Raw genomic sequence first — 16,503 nt, 5'->3', positions numbered from 1 at the left:
AAGACACACAGAAAATGTCACACATGCAGGAGTTACTGCTGTATCATATACATACATATATGTTTTTATGATGTTACTTAATAAGGTAGCACAGGAGCACATTTGGACCAATTAAACACATTCACATGTATAACATGAAATGTTGTTAGGCAGCACATATTAGTTTGTAATGGTCTGTGAATGGCTTGATTTAGTAGGACTGTCAAAGTGTAACCCTTTACACTGCTCCTGTACTCACCATAGTCTTCTCCTCTCAGGATCTCAGGCGCTATGTAGTTTGGAGTGCCACAGAAAGTACTGGTGGTATCACCTGGTCTGATCCCCTCCTAAGAAGTAGAAGACAGCAGCGTTTGGAGAGATCAACAAGAGCGCGCTAGACCTTCCAGTCAATACTGACCTAATGCATTATTGATAATGCTACAGCTGCCCGCACTCTGTTACCTTGCACATGCCGTAGTCTGTGAGCTTGATGTGTCCCTCGTGGTCCAAGAGCACGTTGTCCAGCTTCAGATCACGGTAGATGATGCCCTTTTCATGTAGGAAGTTCAAAGCGATGCAGATTTCAGCAGCATAGAATCTGTGACGAGATGAGAGGTGAACATTTCCACTCGCACATGAGAACATGTTCAAATCCTTCCTGCACAGCTGCATGGATTTAGTGACAACGCAAATCGATGTTTACAGACCGTGACTAAGAGTGACTCGTCTCAATCGTTCAGAATCGTTCTCCAGCATCTGCTTGTGATGCTGTCGAGCGTTTGTGTTACATTTACAGAAGCTACCCGTGCTACAGCCATAAGAACAGCCTTAAGTGAACCACGGGGTTGGAGGGCGCATGTAAACGCTCTCCAAAGCCTGATAGCATCCACACATTTACTTCACAAAAATAAGAGACGCAGCAGGGAGCTTGTTAGATTTCTAACCTGTGTGTGTTTTGGGACCAGGTCAATGTAAAACGGCCCTCAGTGCACTAATGCCTGCAGTGCTATATCTAACCTGACTGAATGACTTTCTCTTCCTGTTTCTGATTAGTTGTTGGGATTTTTATTGTTCTCCTTTTTTCTTATAATGTAGGAATTGTGAAGATTTGGCCTTGAAGACACAAACACTCATTAGTTTTGGTTGAAACTTTAAAAAGCTGAAAGACCAACAAAAGTCCAGCAGGTTCAAATCTGCAGCAGGCAGTGTTCACCTCTGCAGAAATGTAAGACATGTCCTCCCAACAGCTGTGCACATTAGTGGGACTCAGCATCTGCTGCAGGACTCTTTGTTTGTCTTATAGAACTAATGAAAACTGGTTTTTATAGCTCTGGCTAAATGTTAGTGTCATGCTCCAAGCAGAGCCTGGGACAGATAAGTACAGTTTACAGTTCCCAGAGAAGGACGTCCCCACGTGGCCTCTGTCCTCGTTCCTTGCATATAATTTACTCAGCTGCTGCCAGAGTTCTTAGAAATCTAAAGAAGCCATCGATAACACCTCCATCCGTGTTACAGTGGGCTTTGTAAACACTACTGTTTACTACTGATAGCTGTCACCGGGTGAGAGGACACCCTGGACTGGGACGTAACTGAATTTGTGCGTCACATTTGCAAAGTGTGTGCGTTTCATGCAAAAGCAAAGCCACTGTGTAGTGGCCGTGTCTCCAGCTGTGTGTACATGAAGGCCCACTTCACAGGTGTAGTTTATTCCCTGTCAGACGGAGGTCTGTCAGTACCATCACTCCTCTCTGAGGCCACGGCTCCTAACAGGTCAGCATGTGTCAAAGCACCTGCAATACTCTGATACGCTTTGACTCCTGGGTCCACACAAAGTAACAGACATTAAAGAGACCATGTTCCTCGTGCCAAACATTTCTTCTTCTACTATGGCTATTGTTATGACAGCTAGTCTATAAAGCCTTTGTAGTTTGGGCCATCATTAGATGTACTTGGAGTGCTTCTTCGGTGAGTCAGTCAAATGTTTTCTCTCCATGTGTAGGTTGTGTGTATTCTGTCTCTAGGAGATAAGCCTTCATTAAACCTGACAAGCCTCTCGCTGTCTGCTGCTATAAATCTGTGAAACACTGAGTCAAAAGACTGCAGTGGAGAAATCCCACGTCGCTCCCCCACATTTTCACGGTGACAGCCTCCATTGTACGCTGTTGTTTCTTTGTTGCCATCAGACTGATGGAAGCTATGGCCTATCAGCAGCACAATCCCCTGCCCACCAGCCCGCCTCCCCCACGGTGTGGGGGAATGTGGCAGGGCTCTCTCTCTAAGAGCGCTGCTCATGAATATGTACCATCATTATGAGTAATTAACATGCTGCTTTGCATATGTACAGCCACTGCCTCCACAATCCAGATTGCATGAGCTGATAGGGGTCCAACGGTGCCTCTGTAAATTACACAGCCTTTGATCCGCTATTTATCAGAGACGCAGCTGGAGCGCCCCGCGAGTAGACAGCCACAATGAATTATGGGTGCTCATTATATTTTAAAAGGAGGGTAAAAGTGTTGAGACCTGTTAAAGCATCCTATGAAGCATATCTTCAAACATATGTGTTTAAAAGAAGACACACCCAGTATGAATCTGTAGACTGTCCTGAACACCGCTGATCTGGTGTGGTTCAGGCATGCAGCTGCTACCTGAGGGCTCTGACGTCTAATACTCACAACACTTTTCACAAAAACAGCTGAACATGAGTCTGCCCGCTCTGCACAGCTGTGCGTTGAACCAGCCCAATGCTGCATGTACACATGGCTGTATCGTCAGAGCTGCCCTCACGATTTCCTGCGTGTAAACTGAGGCTACGTGAAAATATAGGTTATGCTGTCCCTGAACTTGCTCCGCTCCAGGGATGCAGATACAATGGTTTGACCATTCTGGAAGTCGTTTACCCCAAAATTGTTCACAATCTTACAAATGGGTTTTCTGTGTCATGTCAGTGTAACCAAAATCAAGTGTACCCATTTCAGTGTCATCCTGCTATCACAGAGGCCTCATTTACCACCTCAGACTGAATCAGCTGCTGTTCAGTCTTCATTCAAACATGCGACCTGTTCATAATGCACATGTGGGAGTACACCTAAACACCATGTACCCTCTAAAGATTCTCACATTGTGGACAGGGACCATATTTTATGTGGATAATGCCTGGAAGCTGGCGTACATCTGGAGGTTTACCTTGCGTGCTCTTCCGGGAGCTTCCTTTGTCGTTGCATATGAAACATCAAATCCCCACCGTTCACATACTCGATCACTAGAAATAACCTGGAAACAGAGCGAGAACATTTATGAACAGACGTTACATCAAATACTCTCAATATGAACGTTATGCAAAAGTTAAAAAAAGAGCATTTCTTGCTGGTCTTCATTATATCAAAAGAAAACATGCACCTAGACTAAAAAGCCCCGTTTGATGTTATTTAATCAATAATAAAATATTATTGTATTATGATAGTATTAAGGTAGTATTGTGACAGTATTAAGGTAGTATTGTGACAGTATTAAGGTAGTATTGTGACAGTATTAAGGTAGTATTGTGACAGTATTATGGTAGTATTGTGACAGTATTATGGTAGTATTGTGATAGTATTAAGGTAGTATTGTGATAGTATTAAGGTAGTATTGTGATAGTATTATGATAGTATTAAGGTAGTATTGTAATAGTATTAAGATGCTGGAAATATGACGTGGGTGGATCCTGACATAAACTTTTCACAAATGGGAGTCGAGCAATTGAAGCGACTGAAATGTGAGCCAATAATAAGAGGGAGTAGAAAACACATTAGTGGGTTGCCTAGGCAACCGAAGCCTGGGCTATCCTCTGGTGACCAACTGTCGATTAAAGCAATGCACAACGAGTGAATCTCTTCATATGTGCACGAGGTTTAGAGGTGAGACACAAACGACCTGAGCAGTTCCACAGCATGTGCATGTTACATCGTAACCACATGTTTCCAGCACAGCCACTCTTCATCTGGCTGCCTGTCTTTTCTTCCTCTTCCCCACCGAAAAATTCATGATGGAGAGTCACTGTTTTAAAAGAGTGGAGGAAATATAGTACAGCTGCAGGTGGTGCCTGGAGGGGTGTTCCTCCACAAAGGAGACTATGTGGAAATGGTTGGATGAGCAAGTCATTCAGCTTCGTTTATGTAATAACACCTAAAGTGTTATTAAGATGATGCTGTGGAGGACAAATGTGACACTGCATGTTGTATGCATGTCTTTATCCTGTCTTCCTTCTCTCACCCCAACCAATCACAGCAGATGGCCCCGCCCCTCCCTGAGCCTGGTTCTGCCGGAGGTTTCTTCCTGTTAAAAGGGAGTTTTTCCTTCCCACTGTCGCCAAAGTGTTTGCTCATAGGGGGTCATTTGATTGTTGGGTTTTTCTCTGTATGTATTATTGTAGGATCTACCTTACAGTATAAAGCACCTTGAGGCGACTGTTGTTGTGATGTATAAATAAATTGAATGTATGAAAATGTCCTTATATAAATTTTGAACTTTTGGGGAAGTTGTCAGTGTTTATTACAAATCATAACAAAAACAATAGTAAAGTAAAAAAAGTTCAGCTGTTTGATGTGACAGCTGTTGGTCACGTGATCTTTATGAAGGGCTGTTATGGGTGCAGCCCTGCTGGGTTCAGCACTGTTTGAGGAAAACAGTAAAGTCCTGAGTGTGAACTGTGCCTTTAGTCCTCACATCATGAACAGGTTTTAATAGATCTGCAGAACCATTGAATGGAGCACATTACAAATCTGAGCCGTGGTTATTTCCCAACTACAACAATGACCTCACTGTGAAAACACACCACAATGTCTAATCTCTTTCAATTCAGTAAATTTAGATGCACAATGTAAACCTAGTGACACAAACTACAACTCATTTGAACTTTGACCTCGGTGCATGATGGAGCTCCAGGGCTGCCTTGAGCTGGACGCTGCACAGATCACACAGAGTTGAATTAGTGTCAGAGTGCAGCGGCATTGTTGCTGTGACACAACCCTAACGACACACAACATTGTGCTCTCTTACTAAACACTGAGGCCCAGAAAGCAGTTTGAAGACTTCACTACGCAAAGTTAAAAAAGGGAGGAGCTTCTGGAAAACTGTCAACCTGTCTTCAGATACGTGTGGAGCTACTCAGGAACAGCCTTCCTCTGTTTGTCAGGTCGCCTGAATCTGTGCTTTGTTTTAAACAACGGCTCAAAGCTCATTTTTATACTTCACAGCCGTGAGCCACAGTTTACAGCTAATGTGTGCATGTAGGAAGACGTACAACTAAATATGTGTCTGTATGCTGGAACATATACTTTGGATCTGTGTGTTAATACGAAGTTAGACGTTAAGCTTACTTCAGCAGACTGAGGTAAGAACGGGCCATCGTCAAAGGAGTATTTAGTGAAAAGCACTGTACCCGACAGCGCTCACAGTGTCAGCTTTATCCTCTTACCGACTTTCTGTCTGGAAACAGGAGTGGAGGCCGACTAAGAAGGGATTGGTCGAGGCCTGCTCAAAAACATGCTTCTCTGTCTGCACCCAGTCAATATCCTGCAGAGATGAGACAGACACAGCATGAAAGACAGATAATGTGGGAACAATCGGTTTGTCAGTAGGTTTTCTCAGACAGATCGATGGAGATACATCAGGTCACTGGTGTCACTGGTTTGAACAGCCCTCACACACAGAATGGGAGATTAATGGAGTGCAAGCCATGAACTCGGGAAACAGAAGAGCTCTCTATTGTCCTTTAACACGATGGCAGGTTTAAGGCACTTGAACCACAGTGGCTTACATTCACTTCCCAAAGTCCATCTTTTATCTACAGTTTGTAGTTTTGGACTAAAATACTGCCAATAGTAAGTGACGTTATTACAGGTATGCAATCTACAGTGTTTGCTGCAAAATTTGACATTATTTTGTGACATCAGCATCTCATCGTATCCAACCCTTTATACTGAATCGCCTTTCTAAATCAGGTGTCACAAAATAACAGTTGAAAGCACTCCAACTCCCAGAAGTCCTTCAGAGTACCCAGGATGTCATGGATGCTGCTCAGTGCTTTGCCTGCAGCGAGGACTCTGAATCTGGAGTTAAAGCATCATTAAACTGTGATCAGGTGTGTGTACACTGTGCCGTGATACAAAATTCCTTTTGATCAATTTACTGCATCCAGCCATTATTATTATTGTTATTAGTTAGCAATTAGTAACACGTCTGACATTTCAGACTATTTGACTCTCAGTGGAATCACCTTCCTGCTGTCCGTGGATTGTTGTTTGTACAGAAAGTGAAACTTTGTCATGGAATAAAACGTGTCCATGTGGGACAACGTGAGCTGGTCAGATGATGGACGATGCTGTAGTTATAGGACGCTGGTCCTCAGCCTATATGTTGAGCAATATTGCCATCTAGTGGACTTTCATCACACAACCACAGCACAGTCAGTAGGCTTTCTGTATTCAGGCCTATCTCACCTCCTTACCAATCTCTCTCTCTGTCTTTCTTTTAACATATGTTCCAGCTACGATGTTCTGGGACTACCTGATGACTTTTGAGGCAGAGAAGTCACAGAGTCTAAAGAACATGATCAGAGTCTGTTAACTTAAACTAAGCTTTGAGTTATCAGACCAGCAAGCCAGACAAGTCGAGAGCAAGAAGTGAAATCAGAGTAACACAGAAAACAGAGCTGACTCAAAGTATTTCAAAGTCACTGAGTCTTATTGTATCCACAATCCACCCACAGAAGTCACGTGTTGTTTCTAAGGTTATGATCAGTCCTGGAGGACAGGACTGCTAACATACCATGCAGACAGACTGTGTCACAGACACTTTCAAAGAAAGCTGCAGGTGTGGGCATCACTCGTGGAAAACGAAAAGACACTTTGGATCTTGTAATGCTTCTGTTTCTATGAATATAACATGTTTTTGCCTGTGGAACATTATTTATGCAGACTTCACGTTCATCTGGTTATTCATCCCTGCAAAGAGGATGTTATACCCAGATTTCATCTGCTGCTTTCAGTCACCCACTCACTTCTTCCTCCTCAGCAGCTCTGTGCCACCTCCACTCCATATTTCCCCTTCTTTGTTCCATTTCCTTCCAGTGTCTGGCTCAGTTCCATTCCCTTCCTTTAGCCAATCCTGATTCTCATATTTTCATAAATCCCCACTGTTTCATCGTCACCCTTCACTTCCAACTTTTACCCTCCTCTCTCCTCTGAATATTGACCTGTTACATAGTCTAGTGCTCCTAAATCTCTCCAGAGCCCTGCTGTCTCCATGCAAGGTCAAAACAATGAAACAGACAGCGTGCAAAACCAGCTGCCCTCTGAGTATTCGAGAAAATATAAACAGAAGTATTGAAAATTCCCCACATTCTCAATGAAATGTGTCCTGCTGTCCACCACTGGTCCAGTTCAACCCTACATGTAAGACAGAAAAAAGCGGTCCGTGGCTGGGATGTGCCAACATCACAGATCCTGACATCATCTGTGTATGTGGACTTCAGTGGAAATCACTGGGTGCTGAAGCTGCTGTTTACAGACTTTTATACAAGAATTTACTAATGTCTACCAAATCTGTTCCAAAGCATTTCAAAAGGAAAACAGCAACAGCTGTCTCCACGTAGGCTGATTTGTAGAGTTATATCCCCTCCTGAAGGCAAACATTACACTTCTCAGTCTTTGTGCTTAGAAATCTTTGAAACCTTCAGTGTTTGGTGTTCGTAGTTTCCTTCTCTTGTTTTTCTTTTACGCTTGCAGCTGTGGTGGTTAATGTTTTCAGTCAGTTGTTCTGGACTGTTACAACACAATGAAGATGGATGAAGCCTCCAGGTCTGAAAACTCACAGCAGCATAAATCCTGCATTCTCTCTAATGTCCAGCAGGGGGTGCATTGTCTGTTGTAAAACTAATAGTACAGAAGTCAGTGAGAAACACTAACTCTGATGTTTTCAATAACTAACTCAGTCTTCTGTATAACACACGGTGGTCACTTTGTAAATTCAGGCCTCTCAGTGGGATGCTGCACAAGAAACCTATTGTTGTAAAGCATATATTTTATACAATATTTGATCCTCTACAATAAACCGAGGATTCAGGCTCTCACAGACCAGCTGTGCGCCACATATAATACTACTGTTTACAAAGCACACCTGTCCACAGAAACCCATGGGAAGACCAACAAATGTCAACCAATGTCAGCCTCCATAAGGCTGGAATGCAGCTGGATAGGGTAGTAATAAGACTACACACCTTTGGAGCAGGAGTCGCAAGTTTGATTCCCACCCAGTATCCAGTAAGGGTCTTGGCTAGACCCCCCATGCTAAAACCAGGCCTAAACTTGTTAATGATCTAAAGGCAGCTGGCACCACAGTCACCAAGAACACCACTGGTAACAACACACTGCCATGAACTGAAGTCCTGCAGCAAAGTCACCCTTCAGAAGAAGGCACGTGTCATCTTACATTTGTCAGTGAAGATCTCAATGATTCAGAGAAAGCTCAGGAGAGAGTGCTGCGGACAGATGAAACAAAGAAATGAGGTTTTTGGCATCAACCCACCCTGCGGTGTTTTGGAGGGAAGAGAAGTGCTGAGTATGAACCAAAGAACACCAACCCCACCCTCAAGCACACAGGTGGAAATATTATGCTTTGGATGGAGCCGTGACCTCCACTCCTCAGCCAGAACACTCAGGACAGGTCATGGATGGGTCTTCTAACAACAAAGAAGTGTCTAAAGGAAACGTGCACTAAGGTCATGTATTGGCTTAGCCAGATTCCAGACATTAATTCTTAATTAAAAACCTGTGGAGGGAGGTGAAGCTTCACGCTGCCAAGCGGCAGGATTTCGAGAGTTTCTATAGAGAGGACTGTGCTAAAATCCCTCCTGATATGTGTGCAAACCTGGTGACCAGCTACAAGAAACCTATTACTGCTAACGAGTACTCATGTGGTTCTAGGGGTTTAAGTACTACAGTCAGAGTTTCTCCGGGTGCTCTCACCTCGTCGTCATGGACCAGCTCCTTTTTCACCACCTTCATGGCGTACATCTGCTCGTTCTTCTTTAGCCGCACCAGCAGAACTTTGGCATAGCTGCCTCGTCCTATTACTCGAATCAGGTCAAAGTCAGCCAGCCCGAGAGCCAGTCCTTGGGATATCTTAATGCCATCGATGCCATCAACTACTGCTTTGATATCCTACAGGGGCAGAGGTCAGAATAGCATCAATAGCATAGTTTATGTAGAAGAATGATCGCACAGTCATTTTCAAAGGGATGGGCAGCTTTTACATTATCAGCGTATTATCCTTAATGAGTCGGTCTTACCTCTGTCTCGTCTTCTGCTTTATTCACTGCACAGTTGTGTGGTAAAAACGGTACTGCAAAACACAGATCCACACCAAACTATGACCATCTGGAGACTGTCGCAAATGCTTTCTTTCCCTCAACCAGCAGAGGGAGGCAGAGCACACAAAATAAAGACCCCTGTTCTTACCAAACTAGGCTAATCCACAAGGGGCCCCAGAGCATCTCATGGGCACAAGTTTACATATAAGCATCTCAAAGTTACATAAGTGATGACAGCGAATGAGAAGTGAAGAGACCAGGCCCACTGGTCCAAGCAGCCACTCTGGTACTCATTTCTTTGGGGACTCGTAAAATGACAGCGGGGGCCACTGAGGGCTCCTCAGTTATAAATTGTACAAGTAGCTGTCATTTAAGGCAACACTAAAGAAACTGGTGTAGTGGTGCACATCTCTGTAGAGAACAGCACTCTTCTTTATTTTTTATTCACTCTCAAATTTAAAAGAGTTTGTGTACTTTCAAAGAGATGTTGTCACCCTGTTTATGCACAGATATCACAGTTTACTCTGAGACAAACTCAAATGCATTCTTATGCTAAATATTTGTAGTCATTTCAAACAAAATTACACTCTATTGTATTTTATTGTAACATATTTCTTAGGGCCCACCCAACGGTCAGTTCACCACCTACGAAGGACCACAGAAGACATCAGAAAGTGTGAAAAGTGTTAAATGTCCTATGTGTTAGAGTCCAAACAGTCCAGGACATGAATGCAGTCAGACTGGGACATGTAGTCCACAGTTTCTAGACTTGCTAGAAACTGTGGACTACATGTCCACAGCATCCAAACCCAGTTTCTAGACTGGGTTTGGATGCTGTGTCCAGGATCCCGTCACGCTCTCTGCTGACTTATGTCTCATAAAAATGCAGCAGAGTTCAGAGTTTCCCTTTTTCATCTGGATCTCAAAGAAACCTGCACTCATACAACGATTAGCTTCTCGTTATAGCTTTCTTAGGTAACTCAGTGGCATATAAAAGAAATGCATCTTACTCCCATCTGTGTCCTCTGTGTCATCCAGTGGAAGGTCCACCTCGGCACTCTGGGCATCTGAAGGGGGCTTCTGTGATGGCATGACTGGATCCTGAAGAAACGATTTCAGATATTCACCTACATTTCTTTGCAACATGCCCTATCAGATATCCCGTCATGGCTGTGCAGTCCTGGACGAGTGGATGATGGCTCATGTTTACGCTCAGGACGAGGTCTGTATTTCAGCTCATGGGCAGAAATTTGCTGCTCTAATGAAGTGTGGGGGTTTCTCCAGAAAAGGGATTTAATCTTATCCAGGAAAAAAGGCAGTGAAGATAGCAGCACAGTCACGGAGCACATACTCCATTGACTGCATTGATTTTCTGCTCAGGATTTGGGTGATTGGGGTCAAAATTTTGGATCTTTCTATTTGGCCAGACGCTCGCCTAGCGCTCTAATGGATTGACTACGTGGAGCACACTGGTCTGTGGTCACGCCGTCCTTGTTTTGTATCAGTTAGGATATCGCTATATTGCTGGTCTTTGAAGAAAGACTTGTTTGAAAGACTAGCTTGTTGTTTCTCAGCTGTTTCAAAACCATTTTAATTCCTTTTTATAAACTGCTTCACTGATAAGATAAGACATCACTACTTGATCTTTGAATCTCATGTAAAGCAGCACACACACCAAACACAAGTACATTTTGAAGACAGCTGCTCTCTATCCACCTATGACCAAAGAAGGGTCAATCACTGAGTGCACCTAAGGTTAAACATTATTCTTTGCATGTCCACAGTTTACACACACCCCTCACTGATATGAGTGTCATGGTAATTTGGGGCTTTTGATGGTTTCTTTGAACGGTTCTTTGTCCAGGGAGGGAAAAAGCTTTCACAATGATCCATGCAGACAACAGGAGCCTCTGTGCTATTTAATGGGCATAATCACATACTCACCATAAGCCTTTGGCAGGTCTGAGGGATGAGTCTGTGACAGCGCTTATGGACCAGCAGTTTGCAGGTGATACACTTGTAGCCCTGACTGCCCAGCCCCCATATCCTGTCACTACAGTGGGCACAGTAGGCTTTCTGTAAGACAAAAACATGCACCCTTTTTAGCAGAACATATGTCAAAGTCAAACTTTGACACTACAGGACGGACAATGAGACTCTTCATCGTTTAAATGAGGAGTCTGATTTTCATAGTTAGCCTTTATGGCTGAATAGCACAAAACACAGCTGCAAACATCCACGTTTGTAATCAGTATTTATTTTAATACAATTATTATCACAACAGAATAAATACACATCGTTCATTTATAACAGAGAAAATCAAAAGACATTTTCAACAACAGAACTCTGTCTTCATAAACAACAAGACGGCGACTGTGCTGTCTGCTCGTTCACACTACAAATAAAATGTGACAGCAAACGCGCTCTAGTGTGAACCCTCGAAGCGGCCCGCATGGGCAAAAGAAGACGCCACACACAACGCGCTCTGTTTACACCCAGACCAACAGTATTGTTTGACTGATGGCCCACTTGTTTCGGACTTTACGTTTCCCAATTTTGCTTTAAGTTATAAAGTTATTTTGTTATTTACATATGGCCTAATAATTATCCTTATTGCTGTTTTAGAGGAGTGGTGCTTCAAAGGATAGTTGCAGATTTCTGTCAGAATCTGCAGATTATACAGTACAAATTAAATGTTCACGTGTCTCCAACGTTGTCTTCCCAACAGTTTCACTGGATGGCCAGGAAGCAGTCACGATGTCTTCTCCAGCGCTGATAATTGGCATCTGTCTTGTGTCAGTGACGTAAAAGACGGATTTAATGTGACATGACCGTTCAAACAGCCTCGCTTTCTAAAACATCGGATATGTATCGGATTCAGCACCACATATGAAAGTGACCCAGATCGGATGTGTGCTGTTCACACTGTCATACCATGATCGGATATGGGTCACATAGGGTCAAAAAAGTCGAATTTGATGCGCTTTCGCCTGCAGTGTGAACGTAGCCTTAGACATGTCATCACCGCCAACCCAGGAGGGTGATGACATCACACCTTTTTATGGCTGAGGCGTAAAAACTGCAGTTTGTGTTTATTCCTGTTTGTCTAATGTTAATATTTGTTTGATAATCTGAAACATGGATTGATAATGGAAGAGAGACAGACCATCATAACACTTATAAATGTCGGTCTGTCCTACAGAGAAACTGCAAAGAAAGTCAAGGTGTCAGTGAGTACAGTTTCCTTCAGCATCCAAAGGCTCAGAAACTGTGACAGGAAGAGGTCTGCAGACTCAAAGATACGACTGAATCAGAGGAAAAGTTTCTGAGAGTTAACAGCTGTGTGATAGGCAGCTCACAGGACAACAGCTTCAAGCAGCTTTACAGTGGTCGTAGTAAGAAAGTCTCAGTTTCAGCTGTGAAGAGAAGACTTTGAGCTGCAGGTTTGACAGGACGAGTTGCAGCAAGAAAGCCAGACGTCAGAATAAGACAAAGAGGCTTGGCTGGGCCGTGAAACACCACCATTGGACTACTGAAGACTGGAAGAAGGTATTATGGACTGATGGATCAACATTTGAAACCTTGTGTTCATCACACAGGATCTTTGTGGTCGAGTAGGTAAAGGATGGTTCCACAGTGTGTGGTATCGACTGTCAAACATGGAGGAGGAAGTGTGATGGTCTGGGGCTGTTTGCTGGATCCAGGGTCGGTGACTTGTACAGAGTGAGAGGCTCCCTGAACCAAAACACGTACCACAGCATTGTGCAGCACCATGCAGGACCCTCTGGTATGAGCTTAGTTGGTCAAGGCTTCATCCTACAGCAACATAAAGACCCAAAACATAGATCCAAGCTGTGCCAGAACTACCTCAGGAACAAAGAACAAGGTGGTGAGCTTGAAAACATGGAGTGTCCAGCACAGTCTCCAGACTTAAACCCCATCGAGCTGGTTTGAACTGGACAGAAGAGTGAAAGCAAAGCAACCTACAAGGTCCACGTTTATGGGAACTTCTGCTACAGATATGGGAGAATATTTGATTTCTATTGTAGAAAGAAGCCACGGCTGTGTTCAGCTGTTATATCTGCCAAAGGAGGCTACTCTGATGGGTCAAAGGTTAGAATACACTTTGGTCTATAAACTGATTCCATGATTTCTTTTTTAACTCCAATTACTTATTTGTGCTATGCTTTCATTTCAGAGTGCAATGAGACATTAAACTGCATCATTTTCAATAAAAACACTGGAAAATTTGGGGTTTTCTTAAACTTTGGAGCGGTAGTGTGTATACACATTACATTTCCAGAACGTGTTTAAAATAAAACAGTGCGTATACAGTGTGACATTCAGTCAAATCAACCACAGACACTACTTCATGCTGAAAATATGGATTTGTAATGTTATTAATACGATAGATTTCTAACTGGACTGCACAACCTCAGCCTCACCCTTTATGTACGTGTCTCTAACTCGGACTCGTCCTTCCTCCTCGTGTCCTCGGCCAGGCCAAGGCTTATTGTAAGTTTACTCTGTTACATGACTTGGTGTGGAGTCCTTTCTGTGTAGTTGTACCAAAGCTGCTCGGTGTCTCTGGGCAGGCTGTCACCAAACCGTCTCCCTGGGAAGTGAACACTTGAGATGCAGAGTGTGTGCTCGGCTGTACTGACATCATTGTAAAGAACAAAGTCCCAGTCAGTACTCTATTACCATGGAAATGCTTCAGCAAAGACTTCAAGTCCTTTTCCTCTAACACTAAACAGAGTTAAAGCGCAAACTTTCACCCACACCCAGCCTGACAGCGATGTAAATCTAAGCTTCAGGTTCTTTTTAGGATTTTTTTGGATGATACAAACACCAACATGAGAATAATCACAGGTACAGATGCACCTGTACGCTGACTGGATATCAGCATAAAAATACCAAAAAAAACTGGCCCATATTTACACTGGTTAAATGATTAAATATTACATGGCCATGATGAGTGTACGTACACGTCTGTACATGATAATACACGCAGTCTCCTTGAGACAGAACAGTGAAACACTGTAAAACTGACTAAAGTTGCTCTAGTTTCTCTGGTGCATCAGAACGGCTCACCCCAAACGCTGTCCCTGACTTAGCTGCTGACTCTGCGCTGCTGCAGAGCACATACATGTGGCTGTACGGGGAACCCTGCAGTGTCAGGCTCCAGGACATTAGAGGACAGTAAGTGGTGTATTAGTGCACACCACTCTTCTCTAACATACTGACTCTGCAAACCACACCTTGGCCTCTGCCACTGTTAATGTGATGATCAACAATGTTTATGATGACTCGTGTGTATTCTTGTCATCTATGTGGCAGCATGTGGTGTTTCCAAGACTCAGAGAGGTCACCAGCTTTTAAGAACATGTAATAAACCAGTCAGAATAAGCTGGGATAGAAACCAGCACAGGGGAGAAGCATCTCTCAGAGCTGTGCTTGTCACATGGAGGTCCAAAGTCCTGCAGCTGCCTGCAGCTTCAGATTAAGGAGCAGAAGGCGCTTTATCGATTGATCCCAGCAGGCAGTGGTACAGATCGTGCGAGTGCCCGCACACTGACGGGGCCTAATATTGCTGAGAAATGATGTGCTGTCTGCTTTGCTTTTAAGAAAACTCATCAGAGCAAAATAACTGATAACACCTGCACAGAATCAGGCCGTTACAACAGCAAAGCATCATTTACAGAATATAATGTGCCCCAGAAACCACCATCCTTACTACTGTACTGAACTCCAGCATGGTACAGTTACAGGATGCCACGTGTGCAAACAGTCCAGTCAGAAAGTTTCCTCACTACTAAACACTCCAAAACTGTTAGAGGTATTATAACAAAGAGGAAGTGATTGGGAATGACAGCAACTCAGCGACAGTGATATGGCACGTAAAACCACAGAGTGGGGTCCGAGGATGCAGAGGTCGTGACCTTCATATTAGCTGAAGAACAGCTTCATGGCTGAGCAGCTCCATCCAAGCCTTACACCACCGAGCTCAAAGCAAAGCCTCACGTGCATTTCAGCTGGCAGAATCACAGAGTAACAAATGGGAACTGGTCTGATTCTTACAAAACACTTTTCTACTCTCCCAGAGAGCTCAAAGCACCTCAATACAACATGCTACATTCACCCATCCACTTCCTTCTATGGCTTTAAGTCCTTACTAACCCAAGGGAGACAGGACTCGAACCCCCAACCTCCGATCACTGTATGACCTGTTCTACCTCCTGAGCTACTTCTCCATCTGGCAATTCGATGGGTGAATATGAGTTTGACGGTTGCCATGAGAATGGTGCTGATCTGACTACATGTGCCAGGTTTTAGGTTTGGTGTAGGAGGTATTTTCGTGTGGGGTTGTGTGTCAGCAGTTTCCTTTAAAGAAATGCTTCAGCATACCAAGACATCTGGGACGACTTCATGTTTCCAACTTTGTGGGAACAGTTTGGGGATGCCCTCTAAGACTGCACACCAGTGCACAAAGCAGCTCCATAAAGACATGACTGAGCTGACTGGCCTGCACAGAGTCCTGACCTCAACCCAAGATCTCATCCACCTTTGGGATGAATCAGAGCAGCGACTGCGAGACACTCGTGTGTGCTGTGTCTGACCGCACAGATTCTGGAAGAACATTCAAAAATCCCATAAACACTCCTAAAGCTTCAACATTCCCAGATGAGATGAAACTGTTATAGCTGCCAAGGTTGGGCCACCATCATATATGAAACCCTATGGATTAACAATGGGGTGTGACTCAAGTTCATATGCATGTGAAGGCAGATGAGTGAATACATGTGGCAAACCTGTGTCTGCCTGAAAATGGCTTTGTTTTAAGCCCAGTGCCCAACACCTGCAGGTCCTGTATATGGATGCTGTTCACTGAGGATACAAAGGTCAAAGCCACAGAAACCATGAACAACTCTCTGTCCCACTCCTCATTACGCCCAGTGTAACTGATGTCACTGTGGGAAAAAGACCAGGCTAGAAAGCTAAAGATACAATATAATATACTTCCTCTGATTCGGATTACACATCTGTAACCAGCAGTCACAAACATGCTCTTCTCATGTTTGAGCTAGCATGTTTTGTGTTTGCTTGTGTGGATTTTGTTCCATGAGAGGACGCTGTCAGTCATCCTCCAACGCCGTCCTCATCACATGGGA

At 43.8% G+C, this 16,503-nt stretch overlaps 1 protein-coding gene across 5 annotated transcripts in view; it reads right to left on the bottom strand.

Annotated features, from left to right (window-relative positions):
- The window catches only part of prkcz (protein kinase C, zeta), a 92,627-nt gene that overhangs the window by 26,185 nt on the left and 49,939 nt on the right, over positions 1 to 16,503 (bottom strand). For all 5 annotated transcript variants that reach the window (XM_040051187.1, XM_040051188.1, XM_040051190.1 and 2 more), the window contains 8 exons: positions 11,276 to 11,407; positions 10,342 to 10,432; positions 9,311 to 9,363; positions 8,988 to 9,182; positions 5,438 to 5,535; positions 3,166 to 3,252; positions 442 to 577; positions 239 to 326 (listed from right to left, as the gene is read on the bottom strand). In XM_040051187.1, coding sequence (XP_039907121.1) covers positions 239 to 326; positions 442 to 577; positions 3,166 to 3,252; positions 5,438 to 5,535; positions 8,988 to 9,182; positions 9,311 to 9,363; positions 10,342 to 10,432; positions 11,276 to 11,407 — 880 coding nt within the window. The remainder of the gene's footprint in view (positions 1 to 238; positions 327 to 441; positions 578 to 3,165; positions 3,253 to 5,437; positions 5,536 to 8,987; positions 9,183 to 9,310; positions 9,364 to 10,341; positions 10,433 to 11,275; positions 11,408 to 16,503) is intronic.

The sequence above is a fragment of the Simochromis diagramma genome, unplaced genomic scaffold (assembly GCF_900408965.1).
Source record: "Simochromis diagramma unplaced genomic scaffold, fSimDia1.1 OVJJ01000644.1, whole genome shotgun sequence".
Taxonomy (NCBI): domain Eukaryota; kingdom Metazoa; phylum Chordata; class Actinopteri; order Cichliformes; family Cichlidae; genus Simochromis; species Simochromis diagramma.
This window is presented reverse-complemented; position numbering and strand designations above follow the sequence as displayed.